The 18610-nt window shown below is 39.0% G+C and overlaps 1 protein-coding gene across 1 annotated transcript; it reads right to left on the bottom strand.

Annotated features, from left to right (window-relative positions):
* Positions 1–5452: 5452 nt before the first annotated feature.
* LOC144665900 (uncharacterized) lies at positions 5453–17109 on the bottom strand. Its single transcript, XM_078527181.1, has 3 exons — positions 16999–17109; positions 7364–7981; positions 5453–5778 (listed from the first exon to the last, which is right to left on the bottom strand). The coding sequence occupies exons 1-3, from the start codon at positions 17063–17065 to the stop codon at positions 5567–5569; spliced, it is 897 nt and encodes a 298-aa protein (XP_078383307.1). The 5' UTR covers positions 17066–17109; the 3' UTR covers positions 5453–5566.
* Between the last annotated feature and the right edge of the window lie 1501 nt (positions 17110–18610).

Genomic DNA, 18610 nt, shown 5'->3' with positions numbered 1-18610 from the left:
TCGTGAAAGCTTTCCTTGTTTTGAAAAAGTGTATCTTTGAAGTTTTCATGATCTATCTTATTCTTTGTCACACACTCTTTTACCCCCTTTGCTTTTTTTATATTTTTTTTGTCTTCTGTCATTATTGAATACATTTTTGGCCTCAAACAAACACACTCTGAAATTAGTTTTCCTGCGCATTCGTCTTTCATTTTTCCCAACACCTTTTTGTTTTCGTTTGAATGAAGTGAATGCTCTTCTGGGTAGTCGCTTGTGTCGTACTTGTCAATGTTTTTTGCCATGTCCGCGTAAACGTCTTCTGTTTCTATCTCAAGCAAAAGGCTGTCTGTGTCTGTATACAAAAGCTCGCAACGCTCTCCGTACTCCTTTTTCAGATGGTTGTAAAAGAAGTCATACATGCATAGCTTGCTTACGTCAAGGATGGTCATGCCTGTGTAGACCGGTTTATTAAGAAAAAGCTTACTTTTTCGCATGTCTATTCCAACCAGATCGTTTGAAAACATCACATGCCTTGAATACAATGGGCTTGCAACTAATTTTCTTATTTTCTTTTTTTCGTCGCTGCGCACTATTCTTATGTCTACACGGTTTCTCAAGTTTTCCATTGTTTTTCCAAAAACTGAGTTATTCATTAGCTTGTAAAAGTTCTTTTCAAAGACGCTTTTCGCTTCTTTTCGGAATTCTGTGTTCATCCGGATGTACGGCTCCATCCACGCCTCTTGTTCAAACTCTAAGACCCTGTGCACTTTTTTGAGTTTCATTCCCTGTTTTAGATAAAACTGCAAGTTTCGGTAATGCACGACGTAATTGGTTTTGTCTTCAAGAGTTAAAACAAGCTTTTCGGTGTCTGGCGGGTGCAAATCAAGATTTTTTATTGTTTTGTTTTGGTAAGGCGAAAACATTTCTTTGTTTATTTTCTTTTTCTCTGGTGCTAATGGATAGCTGTTGTGGGCGTCATGCAGCTCTTTCGGGTATTCCAAGTCCACCTCTAAAATCCATCCAGCTTTTGCATACTCTTTTTTTGTCGTTATTTCTTTTTCTGTTGGCATAACCTTTTTCCATCTAAATCCACTTTTTGGAAGCGGCTTGCTCATTGCCCACCCGTAAAGGTTATTCGCATCGAGGTACGTTATGTATTTTTTTGGCTGGCTCGGGTCAAATCCCTCAACATAAGGGTTGTTCGCCTTTGCATACCTCTTGCTTACCATCGAAATTCCGCCTCTTAATCCCCTTTCAACAAAAAGATGCATTTCATAGTCCGTAAGTAACTCAAGCTCCACGCCTGTCTTTTTCAAAAGTGCGTCCCAAGAAAGGCCTGGCGTCGTGTAATAATTCGCGGGATCTAACCCGTACTTCTCAAGACAGATTTTTCGGAAGTTTTCAAAAACGTCAGCCAACAGAGAAACGTCTGTCTTATCGTACAAATCGTGGTAGTCGCCCAGGGTCTGGCAGCCAAAGGTTTCCCACACGTTTTGCGCGTGTTTGTACTCTTCATCCGTTATGTTCTCATCATTAAGTTTGCTGTAAAACTTTTCTTTTTCAGGCAAACTTGTTTCGCTAAATCTTTCCCATGAGTCCATGTATTCGTAAGGATAGATTCCCTTTTTGCAAAGAAGTTCAAAACTTTCATCAGACTGTGTTGAAATAGATTTTGTTATATTTAATGACTCCTTCGGTGTCGCTTTTACAAGTGAATCAAGACTTCCTTGAAGAAAGTTTAAGCTGTCAATAAAACGCAGTCCGCCAAATGAAAATGTGATGTATTTTTCCATGTTGTTTGCGACACATTTTACCTCTTTCTGTGCCTCTTTTGAAATCTTTGACATTGCCTGCATTAAATGGTGCGCATCATAGCCCCTTAGGTTGTGAAATACAACTGGTATTTGGACATTTTTTGGATTTATTCTCATCATCAAGTTACAAATGTTGTGCGCGGCTCCTCGAAACTTCCCTGTTATGTGGCAGTGGTCCTTTACCACATCTTTGTAGTTCGGCTGGATAAGCGGCTTGTGGCACTTCAAACATTTTTTTTGGTTTTTTGCGGCCACTATGTGTGTGTTTTGTGTCAGCTTTTTTAGCTCATAGTGGTGTTCGGTACCAAGGCTTTGCTCCGCTTTTTTCGTGCTGTAATAACATTTTTTGTGAAGCTGCCCAAAGTAATTAAGTTCACCATAATACCCAATCCAAACCGGCAACGAGTCTAAAAAGTTTTGTTTCATCAGCGTTTTTTCGCAAATGTGGCAATCGGTTGCATTTTTGAATTTTTCCCAGTCTTCCGAAGTCATCACAAGGGGTTTTTGCTTTGACAATTCAAATCTTATTTTTTTCTCTTCACTTAAAAGGCAGTTCAAAAACACTTCAACGGCGTTTTCACCCCTGTAAACGTAAGGTTTTTCGTGTTTGCCGTCGCTCCTTACAACTGTGTAAGCAAATCCACATGCTTCGTGCTGTTCTGTCTTTTCTGTGTAGCTTTTTTTCTTCAAGTCTTCTAGTTCTTCTCCTTTATCTTTCCTCTTCTGGCGGTCCTCGGGCGTTTCGCGTTTACATCCTTGCATCTTTCTTAACAATGCCTCAAAGTCGGCGTAAATTACAAAAGGCGCTTTCATTTGTTTTTGATAGTTTTTAAAAGAAAGAGTGTTTTTCCCCTCTTCCGGCATTTCGATTCTTGTTGGCCTGCCGTTAACTCCATTGCAGTTTTCTTCGTGCTTTTCGAGCAAGTCTGCTCTTGTAAAACCGGTCAAGCACATCATGCAAAAGTGTTTTTTGTTGTGTGATTTAGTCTGATCGTAGAGCAATGCGCTTACTCTTTTTATAAAACAGTAGTGCTGAATTAATCCTGACTCAATTAACATAAGGTTTATACGGGAAATGCTATTTTCTTTTTTGCTTGTTCTGAGAGGTATCACACAGTCGTCTTCCCATCCAAACACATTTATTGCAAGGTTGTTGTTTTTCGCCTCAAGCCTGTCAATCTGCTTTAGAGGCGTTGGAAAATCGATTCCATTGTAGTTTATTCCGTCGTCAACTGGGTATCTGCTTGTTCTTTGCGGATTTTTCCCATCTCTTGGCGGAAATAATGCAGCTCTCAAAGCCCATTTCAAACATTCGTTATCCCTGTTTTGCACGTTAATAACTGCTTTTTTGTTTGCCAATTTTGGTGGTAAAGGCAGATAACTCCCCCCTCTCAATGGCTGATAACGCGCGACATTGATATACGCCATTTCTATTCTTTCAATTTTCCACCCCGAGCCCTTCTCTGACCAAGCCTCAATTTCTCCCTTTGCTTTTTCGATAAATCTGACAAACTCTTTTTCGATTTCTTCTTTGGTGTTTTTAGAAAACACGTGCGGTTCTCTTTCACTGAAATAGTGGTTCATGTGTTGCGTAACTCCGTCTCTTTGTATCGAAAATTTAACTTCAAGTCCAAAGCTTGCTTTTAAGCTTCGTAAGTCATCAATTTCGCTTACTAAAAGATCATAAAACTTTTTCTTGTTTTTTCTTGCAAAAATGTAAAGATCTTTGTTGTTTTCGTTAGCTTCCGGTATGTTCATTTTCCATACACGGAGCCATTCGTTAAAATCGTTGTGTTCCAATAAAAAAGACAAATTTCTTTGGGGGTTTCTTTGAAATTCACGGAGGTTTTCCTCCATCATAGCTTGCAAAACTTCTGACGAATATCTTGCGGCAGCCATCTGTTGCATATACTAAAGAAAAATATTTGTTCAATTGAAAAATAAATCTAGCACACAGGTGGCGCTCTCTGTTGCTGCGGGCCGTTAGAGGTGCCGCCAACGCCTTTTTTGCAACTCGTTTCGCGAGTGGGGTAAGAAAGGCGTCTTGCGTTCCGCGCACACTTGTAAATTAGGAGTTGTGGACACAAATTGTGACAAGGAGCGAGGCGAGCCTGGGCGAGCCGAGCGAGTTGTCACGGTTTGTGCCACAACTCCTCTAAAAACAAAAAACTAAACAATAAATCTAGCACACAGGTGGCGCTCTCTGTTGCTGCGGGCCGTTAGAGGTGCCGCCAACGCCTTTTTTGCAACTCGTTTCGCGAGTGGGGTAAGAAAGGCGTCTTGCGTTCCGCGCACACTTGTAAATTAGGAGTTGTGGACACAAATTGTGACAAGGAGCGAGGCGAGCCTGGGCGAGCCGAGCGAGTTGTCACGGTTTGTGCCACAACTCCTAATTTACAAGTGTGTCCATGTGACAGAAGCCTAGATCTTATGTGACAATCGTTCTTGGAGAACAGATTTTCTCTTCCGGTGTTACGACAAACTGTCGTGTTTGACACATTTTTCGCATTCCGATCGTTCTTAGTGGAAGAACAAAATGTTCAACTTCCGTTTTCTGTTCGCTTTTTATTAACGTGGCGCGCACGCGTAAAACGCAGTCCGCCGGTCACTGTCAAGATTAGGGTTGCGGGCCTCTCTTGGGCCCGCAATGATTTGTTGTCCAACGACATTGGCCTCAACCTCAACCTCAACCTCAACCTTCACGGCCTCAACCCGTGAAAAAGTTATTACACTTTTAGATAGTATTAGACACTAATTCCATTGTTTTCTTTTGTTTAAAGATGATTTCCAGTCCGTACTGCGCAGACTCAGGGTTTGTTTTCATTTTTGTTTTGAATTCGTTGAAACGTTACACTTCGGTGATAGCGTACATGAAGTTTTTTAGTTCGCCATTACGGATCGTTTCGTTCAAGAATTCACGATGAGCTAAAACGTCCGTTTGAAATACCGTCGAGCTTCTTTTACTCGTTATTATTGTTTTGCAAGGATATATCTGGCGTTAATAATGAAGAAAAAGGTAAGTTTTGTCCTGGAATTTTTATTTTTGCTCGTAAACATTCTTCTGTTTGTGAGACTCACAAACATTGCAGGCGGAGATTGCGCAGTACGGACTGGAAATCATCTTTAAGTTTGACTACTACACACTTACTGTTAGGTATTGTTTCACGGGTTAAATGATTGATCCTGTGATTTTAACAATCTGGACAATCTGAACAGTTAATGTTCTGTGAGAAGTTTTAATGTGAATGTCAATGTGTTCATGAGGATCAACTGACCGCTTTTTGTAGCAAAAGTGAATTCCAGATGTTTTCATTGATTTCCAGGAGCCATGTTGGTGCCCCACCGCATGGGTACCAACATGGCGTTTCCATACTGTGCTCTTTTATTAAATTTGTGTGGACCATTTTGACGGATAACTCGAGTACGGAATACTGTACAGACCTGAGACAAGTAGTTTATCTAATAATTTTCTACAACCTGTAATATTCTTGATTTTTTTGACTTGATAGTTTTGGATTTATCTTTTTGCGACGTGACAGTTGCGTGATACTGAAAACAACCTTAGCCTTTTTACGCTGCTGCAGGAAAAACATTTACTCAGATTAGACTTCTGGGAAAGAAAAGAAAGTGCAAACTCACTTAAGTTTACGCATTGCACGTCGTCTATAGTCTTTTTATTTGCCTCAGTGATTACATTACAGGTTTACAAACTTCTCAATTTGTTCTACAGTGGCAAATATTGCAATGTTATTCCTGGTTACGGATCGGAATACTCATCTAATGGTTATAGTATCTTTATCAATGGTCATGAAACAAACAAATTGGTAAGGGATCCATCCATTAGCAGCTTTCCTCGGATCAACAATCCTGTCTCCATTTCCGTCCCTGTCAGTGGCGGGGGTTTGTCCAGCTTTGTGAGACCAGTGTCCGTTATTATCCAAACGGTACCAGTGATAATCGCAATCCCATGGGCAACCAAATTGACCTGTGAAATAAAGAAAGTAATGAAGACCAAGTATCATGACAGAATTTTTTTCAACTTGAAAAGTGTTAGCAGGGTGAACGCAGTATACCGGATAATGCGTGCAACAGCACATGCAACATTAAGCCGGCCTGGTTTTCACTAGCGACGCAAGCACAAGCGCAAGCATAGCAGCTCTTATTTTACTGTGAAAATGGCTTTGACGCAAGCATAAGCACAAGGACAAGGATCATTTTTTTTCTTGTGCTTGCACTTGTGCCTGCGTTCGTGTCAAACAAAACACCACATAAGCATAAAAAAATTGCTTACGTCTGGCCGTGTCAAGCGAATTAAAGCACTCGTTCCAGATTCCCCTACGCCTTAGCATTTGAACAAAGTGGCGTAGGCCGCGGTTGACTTTGATAAAAGTTTTCTTAGGTTGTTCGAAAGAGTGTAGGGAATTTAAAGACAAAAACAAAAAGGCACAAACGTGGGCACGAGTAACGAAATAATTTAATAATAATAATAATAATAATAATAATAATAATAATAAATAATTTACTTATATTGCGCAATTATCAATTTAAAAATTTTCAATTGCGCATTACAATATAGTTAAAAAAAACATCATTCACTCTCATCATTCCCGTTCGCGCCATGTTCCTTTGTCTTCCCAGTCAAGAAATCCGTCAAACCTCATCACTGTTAATCGATTGCCTTTCAATAAGAACTCAAACGCGCTATTATCTCTGTGTTTACTTAACTCGCGTTCCGTCAGAAACAAGTCTGCGGCTATCTTTGATTACATTTGCGAGTGCAAAGCTGATCTAATCGCTGTTACAGAGACTTGGCTTAATAGTCATGATGACGCAGTTCGAGCAGAACTTTGCCCTGATGGATATAAGCTATTGGATCACGCTCGCACTTGTCGTCAAGGAGGTGGTACAGCTCTATTGTTCAGGGACTCGTTGGCTGTTAAAAAAGTGGACGGGGGAACAAAAGTGTCGTTTGAGTTTTCAGAATGGACCGTCCAGCTTGCCACTTCTCATGATCTTCGGGTGGTCATAATATATCGACCACAGTCGGACTCTGATGATCGTAGGATTCCTATGACTACGTTTTTTACTGAGTTCAGCGACTATCTAGAAACCATAGTTCTATGCAAGGAACAACTGGTGGTTGTTGGTGACTTAAATATCCATGTGGACGTGCCGGATGATAGTGACGCTACAAAATTTTTAGATTTGTTGGAGTCTTTTAGTCTTCAACAGCATGTGATGGGCTCCACCCATATTCATGGTCACACCTTGGACTTGGTGATCACCCGCCGGTCTGATCAGATTCTTCGATCTACACCTCGAATTGATCGCTATTTTTCTGATCACGCCTCGGTGTTGTGTCATCTTCATTCTATCAAGCCCTCTTTCTCCACCAGGACACTTTCGTTCAGGAAACTAAAATCAGTTAACATTGATTTAACGTCCGCTAACCAAAACCGACCAATGAGGCTCAACAGTAAGGGATAGTTTGCAATGGTAAATTAATGAAAAAGAAATAAATTACAGCAGGGACAGGGATCAAATTTAAAAACGATTATGCGTGCACTTACCAATGTAAACAAAAAGTGCGGCCAGGTGTCTTGGTCCTGATGGCGCACACATATGTTTCCGTGCTGGCGTAAATATACAACCATCAGCCTCCGAGGCACGTTTTACGTCATCTGCAGTAAACACCGGAGGAAATGGCTGTCCTGACCCTCTGCCAGGCTGTGCAAAGGTATTGGTCTTGACGTCGCTGGCGTAGTTGTAACAGTTGTTTTTTGTTACATTAACACCATTCCATTTACTTGGACGGTACCACGGGGCATGACGTTTTGCTGGATTTGTCACGTTGGCTGAGACGTTTCCACTTCTAATTTCTCTCCTAACAATGCTTTTAATATCGCTCGATATCTTATCATCAGGGACGCTTCCAAGTAATAGCAGCTGCAGGCTCTCCGTTTCTGAACCAACAACCAATTTCTCTGTCAGCTTTTCTCCATTTTTTTCCTCTTGCACTATAAATCCCTCGTAGCCAAGCTTCGAAGGCGCCTGTTGCGGGCTAAATGTCGTCGCAGTCCTCAAAAGATTCTTTATTTCCCCGTACTTTGGGTGATCGCTCTCAATCGTCCACGTTGGGTCCGGCATACCAGAAAATACCTCCAAAGTCACAATAAAGCGGTCTTCGCCTACAAAAGTCAAAATAATAATGTTTTGACTTTGGCTTCTGTGGGTTAATTTTTAGCGCAAGTGCTTTAGCTAATAGACAGACAGGCAAACTTAGACGACAGGAAGTCGGCTGTTACCAGACTTAATGAAATGGCTCGTTTAAAAAGCAAAGAGTGACGTGAACATAGAAAAATGCATTGATGTTTGTCTATAAGATAGTAAAGAAATCTGTCTTAACTTAAGCAATGCCGAGAGAGACCTTTACGTAAAGAAACGAAATGGATGTGTACAAATGGAGCAAAGTATTAATTTTTTTTTAGTGGGATGAAGGTTGTTTAGGTACGACTTGACTGCAAGTAGTTCGCCGTCTGTGTAAGTCCATATCAATCATGAAAATATCGTCAATGAAACGCATTAAGCCAGATTCCTTTGAATCATATAGATTTGCGTTGTTCGTTTGGATGAAATTAGACTAAGAGATATGAATTAATTTTTGGCCATATATATGCTCGGATGACAAGCGAAGCCAGCATTTCACATAAAGTAAGTAAGATTGTCAAGCAAGCGGACAGTTACATTTTTTCATTACGTGCATCTTGAACTTACTTCTGAGCGTCGTTCTGTAAAATTTAAACGATAATTTTAACCGCACAGGTTTACTGGGTTAAGAACTTTGCTTTGTTAGTTGATCGGCCAGTAAAACAGTTGTGTGTCAATTATGTATACCTTATTCTTACTAATTTTCGTGTGTACTTAATTTCGCGAAAATTCGGGAGCCGAATTTCGCGAGTACTAATTTTCGCGATTGTAAGAAAAAATAAAGCAAGAGTGTATTAAATTTCGCGATTTTCCCAATGTATTCTGGATTAGTCGATAAAGACTAAGGAACTACTGGAAATACACAATGTAAGTGTTCAATGTAAGTGTAACTACAATCCTACAAGGAGCCTGCAAACGGAAACTTTGGTGACTGTATTAAAGAAGTCTTGGCCGATTTACAAGCTGAAGAAGACAATAATTAGAGAAAGGGTACTAGTCGAAAACAAGACGGAAAGATATTTCCAAGGATAGATTGTTAAATTTCCAAATATTTTTAATTTTTGTTCTGGTATAAAGAAATGGTATAAATTTTCGCGTGTTTGCGCAATGTTTTATTCGCGCGTATTAAATTTCGCGATTATTTTGAAATCGCGAATATCGCGAAAATTAGTACTCGCAAAAATTAGTAAGAATAAGGTATATGAAAATATACCATCCGTTTATGTGAATTGCTGAATTATGGATGAACAGCGAAAGCCGAGAAAAGCAATTTTGGCAGTTGCGTAGTGTTACATGCAAGGAAAACTGAGAGAATTTGATAAGAAAAATCTTGGGTTTTTTAATTCCGTAAAAGTTTGCTATATTTTAAACTCGAATAAAATGAAAGGCAAAAAGCCGAGATATTGTAATGTGACTTGCAGTTCTTAGTGCTTTAAAAGCAAACAATTAAAAATGATTTTCTAAACACCCATACTATACCCATACTATACCCGGTTAAAAAATCCTGTATCTTGAGTATACGCAAAACTCTTGGTCGACACTGCACAGTAGTTCAATCGGTTGTGTTCGGTGTTTCCTTAGAAAAAAAAATTGTCTAAAAGGAACTTGAAAATACAATTCAACGGACAATTTCCATTGCTTTTTTTCTGCCGCCCACACGTTTTACCACGTTTCCTGGCCTTAATTCTCTAAGCTTTCCCGCGGAGTCGTCATTTAAACATTTTCATTATTATTTTTTCGCAAAACGGAGAGTACAGGCAATATTCTTTTCCAGATGAAACTCATTTTTAATGTTAAATAGCAAGCTGTTTTTTCTGGCTTTTTCCGAAAATCGTAAAATTATCCATAATCCGCAGTGATTCTCAACTTTGTAAAATAAAACTTTTTGTTATCTTGAAAACAACCACCTGCGATATTTCCAGCAAAACACTTTCCGCTGAAAAAACATGTTTATGGAAGCCTGAATAACTCACAAAATTACAAGCTCTATAAACTGCTAGACACAGCTAAACTTGAAAAGTATAACGAAAATATATTAAGAAACAACAAGGGAAGGAGCCTTTGTTTGGCACGGCACATGAGTTTACTTGCAAAAACGATTCTGAAAAACATGACAGATAAAAATAAAATAATGACCGACATCAACTGTGACGAAATGTGAGAAATTCACTTTGTTGACTTTTTCTCCTAGCACTCGTAAAGCCGGTGAACGCCACACGCAAAACTTAAGTATTTTTAACAACGTTTATATTTCGCTATCCGGGTTGACGTTTTTGGCAAAACCACACAAAAAACTACTGTTCATTGTTCACACTTGCGTCAGCATTAACTTTTATCTACTCTTCTGTTTTAGTTTCCTTAATGTGGCAGATTCAGATTGTATAAATTTTACTCCTTTCGACTTGTACGAACTAGCTTATTTATAATAACATCATCAAGGTCTACTTTACTAAATCATAACACTACTAGAAATGAACAGAATAGCCATTCTCGTGTTTAAATTTCAACGTATATGTACAATTTAACACTTCACGACGAAACGGTGCACACTGTAAACTATTACGCCTGCACAATACATCATTTAGTTTGTTGACCAACAACAACAACCATTTTATTTTGCCAAAAAATAGAAATAATTACAGCATAAAATAAATTAACTAAATAGGCAAAAAATCTACCCAGAATAGAAATAAACTAAACGAGCTGAGTAGTTACAAAATAATAATAATAATAAAACCAAACTCTCAATTATCTGATAATTCTATTGTAAATACAAAGATGACAGCGCTTACGGAAAATACAGAACGTTTAATGCCCGGGTAAGCGGACAAAAATAGGAAAATTGCAAACTGCAGCTACGAGAATCTCCTTCCTTTACAGATCCACTTAAGGCTGCGAGTAAATAAAAGTATTTTTAACGTCCTTTGTGTTTGAATATATATAGCTACGTGCTTCTAAATGGAGTCAATGTTCAAACAAAACCAAAATCCTTTATCACTAACCAATGGCAGCGCCACTTTTCTCCAATAAACCCATCACAGTTGAGCTCGTCAGAATGCTCCTTTACAATAGCGAGAAACGCCTGGTAGCTGTAAATAGCGACCATTGCAGTATTCCACTGGTTCTATTTGTGTTTAATTTGGGTGATTTAATGTGGGACTTATTAAGTGAATAAGCATTTTTAAAATACCTTTCGTAGACAAATGTTAGGAGAATCATTTGATTAGCCCAGGAAATACATGGAAATTAACAGCGCGTTTTTTATTCACAATTCTGGAATGAGAATTACAAGAATGAGAAATGCGCTCGTTTTTTTTCCGCATTCCAATTTCAGAATGGAGAGAACGCCATTCCCTCCATTCTGCTCCCCGGGGGAAAATGAACAAAATGTTGCGAATGAAAATCTAAGATGGCGGACGGAGGGATGTGCGCTACGGATTTAAATACGTCCCTACCGGAGAAAAAATCAGGTTACACTTTTGGACACAATGAAACATCCCTTCTAATTTCATTGTACCAAAAGTACGAGGCTTTTTTCAGTTATGTTTCGTACAAGAAAAAGGCAAATTGGCAAATGATGTGTCCTCTGCTTTGTGAATAGCACGGCCAGAACATTACAGTCTCCTTACTTTATACCTCCTCTCTATTAAGTGGAAAAATTGCTGCGATAATGGCTGCAATGGCAGTGGCAGTCTAGTGACAGCCTCTCCGTCGGCCGCCATATTTGTTACCAGGCGATTATGGCTCCTGTTGGGCAATGTCTACTTGTGCCAGAACCGCGCATCTCGAAGGGAGTTTTTTTATGCAGGCAATCCTGATCCGAATTATTCCTAGCATTCTGTACCAACCATTCTTATTCCAGAGTTGTGGGTAAAAAAGACGCGCCCTAAGAATTCTATCTTAAGTACATATATGATACGAATTAAATGCATTTATATATACCGAGAAAGCCGTTTTGAAAAACCATTTCATCGTGCAGACTGGGAAACTGACCTATTATTGTACTGATGTAATATGTTCTTCATAAAGAAGTAGGCAGTTTAAATAAACACTCGATAAACAATAATCACTAATGATTCTATTATTTGGAATTGTGAATATGGAAAAGATTTTTGCCGTCACGATGCGCACTGTTTCAATTTTTTTTCAATTTGATCGGATTAATATTAGTTTTGCTCCTTGTTTCGTCTCCTTTATACAACTAACGAAGTTTTCATACTATTTTTCGAGAGGAAATTAACATTGACATTTCCTTTTAAAATAGATGATAAACTCTATACAGCGTCTTTCAACCATGCAAAAATTTGCATTTGCCAAGTCTCTCTTTGTCCCACCAATTTTTACCAAAAGCTAGCGTATTGTTTTACTAGAAGTAAACGGAAGCCCTGTACCCGAATTAAATAAATTATTCTACTGCAATTGTATAAAAGAACGATATGAGGTTAAAACAACACACTTTCGACACCAACCAAATTAACAGCAACTCTCCGCTCGTGATCTGTTCAAAGAAACATGAATTTCTCTCAGTCTTTATCGATCGGGAATATCTGATCTTCGAAACTGTTCTTTTGCGATATTCCGCTGCCGAATCATTTGATCATCCCCCCTCCCCCCGGGCAACCCCCGGGCATTTGACCGCTGCTGAGGCCCAGATAGTGGGGAATTTGATCGAACAGAAGCCCGGATGGTCGGGCATTTGACCGTCTACAAAATGTGTCATAAACTATAAAACGCTATCGAGCTCAAGCGCGTGAAGTTAGTATTTGGTTACGTCAATGTAAACAAGGGTGGATCCAGGGGGGTGGATTGGGTGGCTAGCCACCCCCCTTAATCAACCAGAAAAATGAAAATAAACATATTTAAATAGAAAATAAGGACAACGTCCATCAACCTTTCATAGTCAGGCGGCCGTTCAAAGTTAAGGACGGCAAATTTTCCAAAATAGGAGATTTTCGACAGCCTGTTTTACGAAATTCTGTAACGAAACATGTGTGTATAATTTTAAAAAATTAAATTCCTTTTAGTTTTCAAGAGATGTTTTAGCCTTGTTGGAATGATTTTCTTCTCCATTTACATCTTTTTTAGCGAGTTTTCTTACCGTTTTTTCGCATCGAAACGATTTCACAAGCAAGCAAAGTCGCCAAAGTTGTCCCCAGGCCACTTTGCCAAGGGCTAAAAATGTCCACGCACGTGGTTGAGCGAAAAAAACTGCATAATTTTTCTCTTTCTGTAAGTTCGTGGCCTGTCAACTTTAAATTTCAATCACTGTTCATTTCATAACTGAGAACTAGACTTTTTCTCCGAAATATAACTCAAGGTAAGTTGAGGACAGAATATTTTGCCGAATTATCAAGGAAAATAATAACTTAATTGACAGCTGTATAAAGCTGCTCAGAATCGGGGAAATCACGCCTAAGAGGCTTCAACTTTTCAAAATTTTCTGAGGGGGCATGCCTCCAGACTCCCCCTAGAGGGATGGAGCCTACGGCTCCATGAAATATAAACCTTAGACCCAAAATAATATGCACTCCCACTTTTAAAAAACTGCCTAAAAGCCGGAAACCCCCTCCCCCATAAAAAACTGGGGCTTGAACAATATAGTAAACAAAAATATTGGTAAACAGCCACCCCCCTTTGAAAAATCCTGGATCCGCCCCTGGTAAAGTACCTTGTTTCCTATTAAAATTGGCTGCTAAATAGGGCATGAGTGTCCGTTTAGATCAAGTGTTAACAAGAAGGTAACTAGTTATTAGCGAATTTGCCCGTACTCGTAGGCGAAACGACTGCAATTCAACGAGAAAACCGACTCACAATGACATTTCAGCCGCGACCGGTGGGGCATTTGACCGTGCAACTGGCCCACATAGTGGGGAATTTGATCAGACATTTTGAAAAAAGTCAAATGCCCGGGGGTTTGCCTGGGGAGGGGATGATCTCGCTTGGAATTGACTGATACATTACTATCTCCTTTTTCGTTTCATGCTGTGCATCGTTGATTCACTTGGTTTTAATCAGCGGAGAACGATTTTTTGCTATTAAACGAACTTTCACTCACGCTAATATTGTCACTAAAGCTCGCCTGATCGTTTCTTCTGCTGTGGCTTGGATTGCAGCCGCCTTTTTCCTTCTTGCTGCATCCATGGTCGTGCCATTTGCTCTCATAGCAGCAACCATTTTGTCAATCGTCTTGCTTCAAATTTTTGTTTATGAGGAAGCCCGACGTTCTTTCACTTCAAGTTTCCGTGGAGGCCAGAGCAAAGTTTAAACAGGAGAAGAAAGCCTTAAAACTGACCACAATTATAATAGTGACACTTTTTCTGTGTTTATTTTTGCCTTCAATTTTCATGTTTGTTACATGGCAGCTTTTCAAAGAAAAATTCTCACCTGAGTTTTAATCATAAAACCCTTAACATGCTAAGCTTGGATTATTCTGGGATTTGGAGGAATGGCCATTCTGCCACTTATGACGTCACCAATTTACACGTCAGCAGATTTTTGTGATTTGCATCTTATAGAGCTTGGATAGATCTTTCCACAGGACTGTCCATCTTTAATATTAGGGACCTTCAGATTTGACTACGAGTACGACCTCGAGTACGAGTACGACTTTGGAATTTCTACGCAATTGTATCCCCCAAACTATGACTCTTCCCTTTTGCTGACTAACACATAAATAAACGTTAGGGATAAGATTGGTGTGATAAGTGATTATAGGAGGAACACGAATTTGGTTTGAAAACACGTACTCGTACTCAATCTCGTACTCGTAGTCCGATCTGAAGGTCCCTATTGACTGCATTCCGACAGAGCTAATCGAAAAAAACGCGATCAGTTTTTGGTGTAAAATTGGTGCAAAAACAGGCCAAAATACCCGTACTTGATCATGATCTCCTTTCCAGGGTTTTCCATTGATTCAGATCAAAACTTTTCAGGCCAGTAGAAGGGGTGCACAGAGTAAAAAGATAGAGGGAATAAGAAAGCAGAGAAAAACGATAAGGAAAGGAGCAAGGAAAAAAATCGGAACGGTTCCGCAACAAAAAAAAAAAAACAAGTCCAAATTTTGGCTTATGCGCATGCACCAAAGTAAAATGTTGTACATCTTTTCATGGCAATTTCATCAAAATCTTCCTGAATTGTCAGAAAGTGCATTTTTAGCAAAATTAGAGAATTTTTGGACCGTCGAGCCAAGAAAATCGATTAACGGTTAAAAAATACGCGTTTTTAGGAATAATTTCAGCATATTAAGGGTTAATAGTTCGTCATCTAGCTCTGCTGCTGTCGAGTATCAATTCAGCTCTTAATCCAGTCATTTACACTGTACGAAAAAGGGAGTTTCGAATTGCATTAATCGAGTTGCTTTTAAGAAAAAGTTTTCAAGAAGCTCAAGAATTTGAAATGAGACTGTTTGGATTAACAAACAATGCTGTGAGGCCGCAAAATCGACAAGAAGGCGAAGGACAGGAACAGAATGCTGAGGAAAGAAATGCAGCCCACGCTAACGACAACCAAGAAGATAATTCTGAAGTCCTCGCTACTGGCGCTAATGTCGATGATAACACTACCCTCGCTACACAGAACGAGCCTGTCCCCTCAAATGCACCCAATGGCACATCTAAAAAGACAGAAGAAGAACATGGAGAGGGAGGAAACTTGGCAGCCCACCGGCGCTAAAAACAACCTTGAAGATAATCCTGAAGTCTTTACTGGCGCTAATGTCGGTGACAACACCACCCTCGCTACACAGAACGAGCCTGTCTCCTCAAATGCACTCAACAGCATCTCCAAAAACACAGAGGAAGAACATGGCGAGGGAAGAAATCCAGCCCACGCTAAAAACAGACTAGTCCTCGCTTCATGCGCTGGTATTGATTTGAAAAGCCCTGAAACTGCTCAGAACGAGAACTTTGTCCTCCAATCGGAACAAAGCACATCCAAAATGACAGAGAAGCAACCACAGTATCAAGTAGGACTTGAGAAAGTTGAACTGGGCATTGAAACCGTGCAGGAAAATATTGCTCATAACAGCAGTGAGCCAATAATAGGCCGCAGCAGCGAAATAACAACGCAGCCAGGTTCCTGTTTGAATCATATAGATTTGCGTTGTTCGTTTGGATGAAATTAGACTAAGAGATATGAATTTTAGGCCATTTGCTCGGATGACAAGCGAAGCCAGCATTCTCACATAAAGTAAGTAAGATTGTCAAGCGAACGGACCTTACATTTTCATGATTAGGTGGACCTTGAACTAAGCTCTGAGCGAAGAGCGTCGCATGCATGCTCTGTAAAATTTAAACGATAATTTTAAATAAGGGGTATCGAAAAAGTTACCTCCACTAAAAACCGAGAATGCAAGCACGTGTAAAAATTTGCGACCAAGAACAAATGAGCACTAACTCAAATTTTGCGAGCATTGCAAACTTTTGATGGACCGTTCATGACCCCTTCCATTGCCGCCATGTTGATTTTTAGTTTCAGTTTGCTCCTGATATTTTTTTTTTATCCGACCGACTGACCCAAAAATTAGGAAACGCATTCGACAGTAACGGAGAAAAAAAAGGCACGGCCTTAGCGGTCGAAGTAATTTTGTCGGCGTTCAAAATATCATTAGCCTATTCAAAATGTTCAGTTCTATTCAATTTAACAATTACTGTGTATCGAAAAATCAAGACCATAACCCGCCTTACATACTTTGCAATTGAACCCTGTGTAGAAATTGTGAAATGAAATCGCATCTTCTTAATATTTTTGTTCGTTTGACAGTGACTTATGTCTCTCTGATGATATATAAGCCTTTAAGATAACTACGAAAAGCACCATTTAATAGCGGATTAAACTGAAAACGAATACTTTTTGTGGGAGGACTGATGAACAAGAACAAGCATTTACAGTGTCGAGACTAGCATAGTATTGCAAAATAATCTAACCCTTATACTTTTTTTTAAAAAAGGTATGACGATTAAAAAAAAGGTATTAAGCGTTGCCTGTAAGTATGACTTACCATAAGAAAATTCTTGAATACAAAGGAGGATGAAACCTATCGCAACTGTAAAACACCAACGCGCCATGGTCTCCGAACAATTTGTGCTAGAGATCTAAAAGTGTTTCTTTTTCTATATGTGGTTACAAAATAGATCGCAGGTTAATAAATAATGCAAGCGGTGTGGAGAATAGAAATGCTAAGTGGCCACCAGAAATGAACCTGAAGTGGGTGATACGGTTGGGCAGCGAGTGAATTATATCATAACGTTTTGAGTATTTAGAGGTCGAAGAAAACTTCTGAGAAATAAAATACTTTTTCTAACAGCAGCGAGTTAATACACTGCTGCTTTGCAATTAAAAAATTGGCTAATACGTTCAAAATTACGTTTGCATCCATTTCAAAGTTTCGGCAGTTTTAAAATGCGCTGCTACGATGAAAAATACAGGTTATAAAACTTCGGATCATATTTTAAAATAAATAAGCTCGGCAGAACTTGACTAAAGCACAATTCAAGGAAGGTGACTAACAACAATTAAATCCCTCATAAAATTGTCAACCTCGAATAGTTGTGATTAAATGTAATAAACTGTGTTGTAAAGTTTAACGAATTTGTTCTCATCCCTTTTTTTACTTCCCCTAAGCAAGCTTGATCATAAAGAAAGGTAGAACACACAATATTCTTGTTCCTTATCTAACCTAAGATCGGTGACTATGCTAAAAAATTACCACAAAATTTCCTTTTTACAACCAATATAACAATAGATATGTTTACTAGAGATTTCCTTGTCGCATAAATAATGAAACTGAAGTGGGCTTTGAGATTCTAAGACAAGAGATGAACCTGTTATTTGGTGTCTCGGTTCAGCAGAGCAGAAACGTGCATCGCGTGTTGACTGATTTTGTGTGGCAAGAATATTTGACGAACACTGAAGGCAGTATTTTTTATTTTATTTTTTCAGAAAAAATAAGCTAGCTCTCAAATTTTCGCAACACTGTTTCGGGGAGAATCTGGGATGTTGGGCGTTCGTGAAAAGAAAGCTTTTAAAAGATCTCAAGATTTAAAACTGGCATTTCGAATTTTTTTTATAATCTAGCGAGCAGTCTGGCTAGAACTTTTGCTTAAATGAATATTAGTTTTTCTTTTTTCGATTTCTTGAATGCACGAGCCTTCGATGCCTTAAAGGTTTTAAATAACTGTTTTAATAGGTTTTAATATATTGTTATTTTAAGAATAATTTGCAAACAAGTTGGTCGTACGAGTGACCAACTATGTAAAAATTTATCCGCGTTGCATGAATAACAGAGGTGAACAGAGTCTTGCCAAAATGACAAATTCTAGTCAGAACCTCCCCTTTTTTACGTGGCTCTAAAATAAACCATATGGGATATAGCGTGTAATCCGCCGATATTGCAATATGTAATAATACTATGTCAGCATAACAAAGCAATGCGATTAGGGATTGTGAAAACTAAAGAAGGGTATCTTTGAAGGATAACTATAAATTGAGCGGTTTAAATACAATAAAGGTATGTAAACATGATAACTTTACACCAGCATGTATCATTTCTCCTTTTCTATTTCAAGTTTTCTTACCCTGAACAAGTCCAGTCATACAAAGAAAGATCAAAC

The sequence above is a fragment of the Oculina patagonica genome, chromosome 9 (assembly GCF_052425735.1).
Source record: "Oculina patagonica isolate OP01 chromosome 9, crgOcupat, whole genome shotgun sequence".
Lineage (NCBI taxonomy): Eukaryota > Metazoa > Cnidaria > Anthozoa > Scleractinia > Oculinidae > Oculina > Oculina patagonica.
Note: the sequence above shows the minus strand (reverse complement) of the source record. Positions and strands in the feature narration are given on the sequence as shown.